The 6,623-nt window shown below is 47.9% G+C and overlaps 1 protein-coding gene across 1 annotated transcript; it reads right to left on the bottom strand.

Annotated features, from left to right (window-relative positions):
• Window positions 1-2,243: 2,243 nt before the first annotated feature.
• Window positions 2,244-5,256, bottom strand: ZCCHC3 (zinc finger CCHC-type containing 3). The gene has a single exon (XM_003802614.3). The coding sequence runs from the start codon at window positions 4,903-4,905 to the stop codon at window positions 3,685-3,687; it is 1,221 nt and encodes a 406-aa protein (XP_003802662.1). The 5' UTR covers window positions 4,906-5,256; the 3' UTR covers window positions 2,244-3,684.
• Window positions 5,257-6,623: the final 1,367 nt, after the last annotated feature.

The raw sequence follows: 6,623 nt of genomic DNA, 5'->3' as shown, positions 1-6,623 counted from the left end.
AAAAAAAAAAATTATTTCTTTTTCTTTGTTTTTGGCCAGGGCTGGGTTTGAACCCGCCACCTCTGGCATATGGGGCTGGCACCCTACTCTTTTGAGCCACAGTGTAATATTTGTGTGACTCTAGAATTTACACCCCAGGGACTTGGTTATCTCGCTCACTACTGTATTCCATGGCTTAGAAAGAGCCCATAAGGTGGCGCCTGTGGCTCAGTGAGTAGGATGCTGTCCCCATATTGCGAGGGGCGAGTTCAAACCCAGCCCGGCCAAACTGCAACAAAAAAATAGCCAGGCATTGTGGCAGGCGCCTGTAGTCCCAGCTACTCAGGAGGCTGAGGCAAGAGAATTGCCTAAGCCCAAGAGCTAGAGGTTGCCGTGAGCTGGGACAGAACAGCACTCTACTGAGGGTCACAAAGTGAGACTCTGTCTCTTAAAAAAAAAAACAAAGAAAAGGCCCACATAGAGTTGAAAGACATGAATGGCATGCAAGTGGCTAGACTGGGGGCTCTGAGGATAAAATCAACCTTCTTAAATATGGCTGACAAGCTCCATGTCACTTCTTTGACTTTTCCCTAACGACATCTTCCTGTGACTCTCAGCTAGCCTCAACACACTGTGCGTTCTCTGGCCTCCAGGCCTCCGCAGAGACTGTTTCTCCTGCTTTAGTATCTTCCCTCTTCCCCTGCTTCTTACTCACCTTGCAGGTTTCAGTCAAGACACTTGTCTCTTCTAGAGAAAACTTTACTTCAGACAATGCTATACTGTTTGCATTTTTTTTTTCAGAACAAGTATTTTAAAACGATTTATATGACTGTAAAAATCACTGGCATATTACTTCCCTGTATGCCCCCTGCAAGTGCACTTTCTTGTTCAAGGTAATTTTTGCGGAGTGCCTTGCACTGGGTCTGGCTCTAACAGCCATCAGTATTGGTTGAAGTTGAATGAAGCAATGTCCTTTACTCAGCCAGCCTCAGTATGGGGATCTCTGCACACTTTCCAGAGAAGTGAAAGAATTCCAGTGAAGGAATTTTTCACTTCCATAAACAGTGAAGGATTATAATTTGGGGCTGCTTGATTGGGAAAGGAAGCTGGGGGAAGTTTGCTGTGCTCTAGCCCAAGGCTGTCCCTGGACTGCCAGGCAGGCAGGCCCTGGAGCAGATCCTGTGGGGGATGGGCAGGGAAACAGTTTCTTCCCGGGCTCCCTCCTGGAGTGGGGAGGTGGGAGGGGTAAGGAGAGGGAAGGTTCTTTCCAAGGAGGCTCCTCCACACAGTGCCTGCTTTGAGGAAGGGGGTGGGGAGTGTGGTGAATGCAGGCTTTCTCCCAGCCTCGGGCCTTCAGCCTTGAGAGAGGGAGGGAAATCACTGGCAGAGAAGAGGGATGGGAGGGAGGGAAAGGGGAGGGCCTAGTTGCTTTGGGAGACAGGAAGAAGAGGGGCTGAACTAGCAAGGGCTAACCAGGCCCCAACTCCAGATCAGCTCTGGAAATATCCTCAAACTACAGAGTCAGAGTATCAATAATCTGGCACTTTCAACTCTTAGGATCAGATCATCTTAACATCTTGAGCTGTAAAGTCCTTTCAGAGGGTTATGTCTGGGGCCTGCAGGGCACTCTACCCAGAATCCAGAGGCCTAGACTGTATCCTGCTTACAGACCCAACCTTCAGATCTCCAGGGGCTAGCTGGGAGGGGTGACTCTGGGAAGTTTCCTGGACCTTTTGACCTCCACCCACTTCTCTCTTCCTTATGGGAGAAGAGAGAGTCTTTTTTCTAAAACCCAAGAATACTTTGCATCCCACTCCTGGCACTTACAATAACTGGAAAGAGAGAGCGTCCCTCCCACTGGTTTGTAATCTACAAGGCAGAATCCGGGGCTCACTTGTTTTATACCTTTTGGAACTGTGGTCTCAAACCTGGCTATCAATCAGAATTGCTTGGGGATGATTACTTTGAATATTTCACTCACTTCAGTGACTCTGATTTCTTGGAGGTGAGTTACAGCTTAAAAACCTGTGTTTTAACACTATGCTAAGTGATTGTGATGAGTTGAGTTTTAAGTTAACAACTGCAGAGGGCCTGGCAATTCACAGCAGGTGCTAATTGTTGCCTTCAGGGGTAGGAAATTTGTAAGGCAAACACATAGTGTGTAGGGAAGAAGGACTGAAACTACAGTCGGTATACTGTACATTTAACTTTGAAAGGAAATAGAGCACCAGTGTTAGCAATACAAAAGATAAATATTTATTCAGAACAAAACACTCAGTTTTACGTTCTAAGCCACAAGGAAATAGCAAAAAATAACATATAGCAAAGGAAAGACAAAAACTAAAAAAGTAGTGTATTGTCTTTTCGACTTTAACTTGGTTAACAGTTGACCCATGACCTCTCGCTTGGCTTATTTCCCAAATACATTTCTGAGTTAACAGTTTACTCATAATTCCGGGTTAAAACCATTCTTCTCCTGAGAGTCAGGGGGTTGTAGATGAGTTCAGCTAGCTGCTTCTCTAGGGTTCCTAGCTATTGAAGGTAAGGTGCAAATGTAAACCTTTGGTAGGTTTCTTTACTTAGGGGCACCCTCATTTCTCACTGGTGGCAATCAATGGGGAAGGGTAAGGCCTCCAAAGGACCTAGCACACATTAATCCAGATGTGGTAGCCAGGGAGCAACAAAGTCGAAGTTTGTTCCTTGGTCCCTTCCTAAGTATTGAGAAGCCCCTGCTAAACCGTCTCTTTCTGCCCTCTCTCCCAGACGATCTCTCAGCATTCCCCTGGACTCATCATTCTGGAGAGATCAGACCTGGGCCCTCAAGTGTGGAGGAAATTTGTTGTGAAGTGTGAGAGGTAGTGGAATGAGCACCGGGCTTGGGGTCAGGGAACTCTGCTATAGGCTAGCTCTGGCACCAGACAGCTATGTGAATTTTGACCCAGTCATTTAACCTCTCTGGGCTTGTTTCATCTGCTGGAAAACCAAGGAATTGGTCCAACTCTCAGGTTCTTTCCAGCAAGAATCCTTGATTCCATGATTCTATGAAAAATGGGTTCTGAGCCACCAAAACAGCTGTCACAAAGTCCATGCATTTTTATGCCACAAGACAGGCCCTTGGCCACCATTCAGAGCTTATTGATTCAGATTATATACACTTCAAACAACACTGGTTTCACAAATTCTCAGACCACATAGATTAAAAGCAGCAAATTAAAAGGGGGAGGGGAAGAGCTGCAAAGGTAGACACTCTGACATAAGCCACAGTCCACAATGTTTTCCATTCAACAAACACTGATTATAGAGTGTCTACCACGTGTTGAGCCCCCTACCTAGTACGGAGGCATACAGATGAGTATGGCAGCCCAAAGGATGAAAGTCCAGGGAGAAAACAAGGTGTAAAAATAAAAAGTACAATAAAACAAAGACAAAAAACCCCAAAAATACAAAAACGAAAATAAAATTTAAAAAAGGGAGGGGTGATACATCTGCACGCTACAGTTCACGGTAGTTGTTACTGATGACAGAGTCACCAATTCAGATCAGGCTTAAATGGAGTAAACTTGGTTCAAAAAGGCATAGAGAGATGTCTCTTGTAGCTTTAAAAAAGGTCTCCTTCAAAAACGATAAAAAACGGTTTAAAAAAAAGTTTTGGCACTTAAGAGGGGTAAGCTGGCTGTGAGTTCACCTTGGCAGTCAGGCAGGTATTCAGTGCCCGGCCACGCCGGTTAGTTGAGCTGCCACGGAATTGTGAACTGCTTTGGGACACTGGGCAAAAGCGTGTCCTCGCTTGCCACAGAGGTTGCACACGATGCCCTTCCGGCAGAAAGGGCTCAGGTGCCCCTCCTCCCCGCACCTGAAGCACCGGTCCTGCGTGCAGCTGCCGCTCATGTGGGTCCGGGAACCACATTTAAAGCACGTCTTAGGCTGCCCCTTGTACCAGCTATAGCCCCTCTCCGCCCCCAGGAAGAAAGCCCCCGGCAGATGCCTGACCCCGCCTTCCCCCTGGCGCAGCTCGATCTCGCACTTGTATTCCCCGGTCCAGATCCCAAACCTGTCGGTCACTTTCACGGGTACAGCGAGCACGTCACAATGGCGCTTGAGCCAGGTCACAATGTCCTCCACATCCACCGTCTCGTTCCGGAAGAGGATAAAGAGCGTCTTCAAGCTGGACTTGCTCCGCCCCAGCACCACAAAGTTCTCCCAGCAGTCCTCGTGCTCTCGCTTCTCCTCGTAGATGCGAAGGAACAGGGCCAACTTCTCCGCCGAACGGAAGCTCACGTCGAACTCGCGGCTGCCCGGGATCTGGATGACAGCATAGATGTCGCTCGGGTCCATGCCGATGGAGCGCAGGATCAGCGCACCTACCACAAAGTCCCGGGTCGGGCAGGCGCCCTCGTCTCCTTGGAAACAGATGCGGACGAGGAAGCGACCCTTGCCTGGACTGGCCGCTGGGCTCGCCGCCGCCGCCGGCTCCTCTTGGAGGGGCAGCTCAGCCCCGTCCTCGGCCTCGCCGGGCTTGAACGGGGCCGTCATGGCCGCAGCTGCCTCCGCCTTCTTCCTCCTGCCCGCCTCGGCAGCCCCCTTCTTCTTGCGGGGATCCGTCGCTTCGCCGGCCGGGTCCCTCCGGCGGGCTTTCGGGTCCCCGCGGCCAGCCGGGGGAAAGTCGCCGAGGTCCGGCGCAGCCAGGCCCGCTGGAGCACCGAGCCCGGCGCCCGCGCAGCTGCCGCTTTCCTCCTCCCGCCGCTGCTGCTGCCGTAGCTCGCGGAACTCGCCTTTTTTTTCTGCAAGATTCTTCACCACCTGGGCCCAGCCCATTTTTTCGCGGCCGCCTTCGGCCTCTTCGGCCCGGGCGGGTGGCCGCGTGGGGGGCAGAAGCCGCAGCCGCCCCCGCTTCCTCTCTTCCTCCGCGCCGCCGCCGGTGGCCATTTTACCTCCTTCCCAGCATCCTCCACTCGCTCCCGCAGCCTAAGGGCCCCCATCGCGCGCGCCCGCCCGCCCGTCCGGCCTGTGGGGGGTTCGGGCTTTTTTTGAAATTCGACCCTTCCCTCCCCCGCCTCCCCCGAGATATTTACATGCGGCGCATATTGGCCCGCGCCGTCCCAGAGCCCCCTGGTAACCGCCGAGCCTGTTTTCCGCGGGCGCTCGCTCCGGCTCCACCTCCGCTGCCCGCCGAGGGCTGCGGCGCTCCCAGGCGTCCCTTTCCCCGGCGCGGTTTGGCAGCCTCCGGCCTCGCTCTCGAGGATTTGGCGTTTCGCAAGCGGCGGTCGATGATTTCATCCCGGCAACTTTACCAACGGCCCGCGGCCCAAAGGCGGGGCAGAGTTGGGGAAGCTCTGCCCATTTTGTTTTCTTTGTACCTTTTCTATTAAACAAAAATAAAACTTAGCCCTCCCTGCCTCCAAAGCGTACCACAACGCGTTATTTTTTTTCCCAACGTTGGATTATGAATATTTTAAAACGAAAGTTGCAAGAATTTGACCGTGAACATTTTACCATTAACTTTTTATTGTTAAAATTTTACTATAGCACACTACACCTTTATCCGTTCTTCAGTCCTTTTGGATGCGTTTCCAAATAAACCATATTGCATTTCCAAATAAATCATACTGCATTTTTAAAAAAAAGACCTCCATCGTTCTCGTGACAAAGATTATAATACATTGGGTGTTAAGTGTCTGGTACTTTGCTAAGTATACTGCAGACTTTATCATATGGGAATATTGCAAAAAACGATGGTGTAAATATATTCATTTTACAAATAAGGAGACGAGCGGGTTTCGAGACAGTTAAATCACTTGTGGAGCTTGTATGTAGCTTGATAAGGTGACCAGATTTTAACATTGGTAAAGCGGGACACCATTGACGCGGTGGGGGTGTGTCTTAATTAAAAATTTGGTCTACATGGAGCAACAAAAATTTTCATAGAACGCAAAAATAGTATTGTAATATATATATTTTAATTTCAACATAAGTAGAATTTACAAATATAATACATTAAACATTATGTATAGTGTTATTTTATTTTTTGGCATATTTCTCATTTGAGTAATTTTTTTTAGTAGATTGCTGTCGTTTAAAAAGTCATGAAATTTTTCACAAGAATTTGTTAAATTATATTTCACACATAAAATGATTTTCAAAGTCTCAACACTTAATTGTGATTTTTCTGATGTCCACACTTTATTTACCGTAGAAAAAATGCATTCAGTTGCAGCATGTAGCTCCTGGTAAGGACAGCACAAATCCTACTATTTTTAGTGCATTATTGTATGGAACATGGTTTGTTTCAAAATGATGAATTATTTCTAACCATTTGTTCTCTATTGTGATTTTTGCTGATGCCCAAGATTTAACCTTTTCCTTATCAATATATATTTTTGAATAATGATACCTTGTAAGTCGTAAGTGTCACAAGGCTGGCGCTACACTTTTTACCGCCACTATAAAATATAAATAATATGAGTACTGTCTGCTAAATTCATGAAATAAATAAATTACTTACCTAAATTATCTGAATAGCTGATTTGTTGACATCACTTGTTTAGCACTAGCACATAGTATGATGTGTATCATCTGAGAGACAGTTACAAAATGTTTTCGTCATTGCCAATGCCAAAAAATGCCATTGTTCATTAAGTCCAAAC

Source organism: Otolemur garnettii, unplaced genomic scaffold (assembly GCF_000181295.1).
Source record: "Otolemur garnettii isolate 467f Iridium unplaced genomic scaffold, OtoGar3 scaffold00251, whole genome shotgun sequence".
NCBI lineage: Eukaryota > Metazoa > Chordata > Mammalia > Primates > Galagidae > Otolemur > Otolemur garnettii.
The sequence above is the reverse complement of the archived record's forward strand: the minus strand, read 5'-3'. Positions and strand labels throughout refer to the sequence as shown.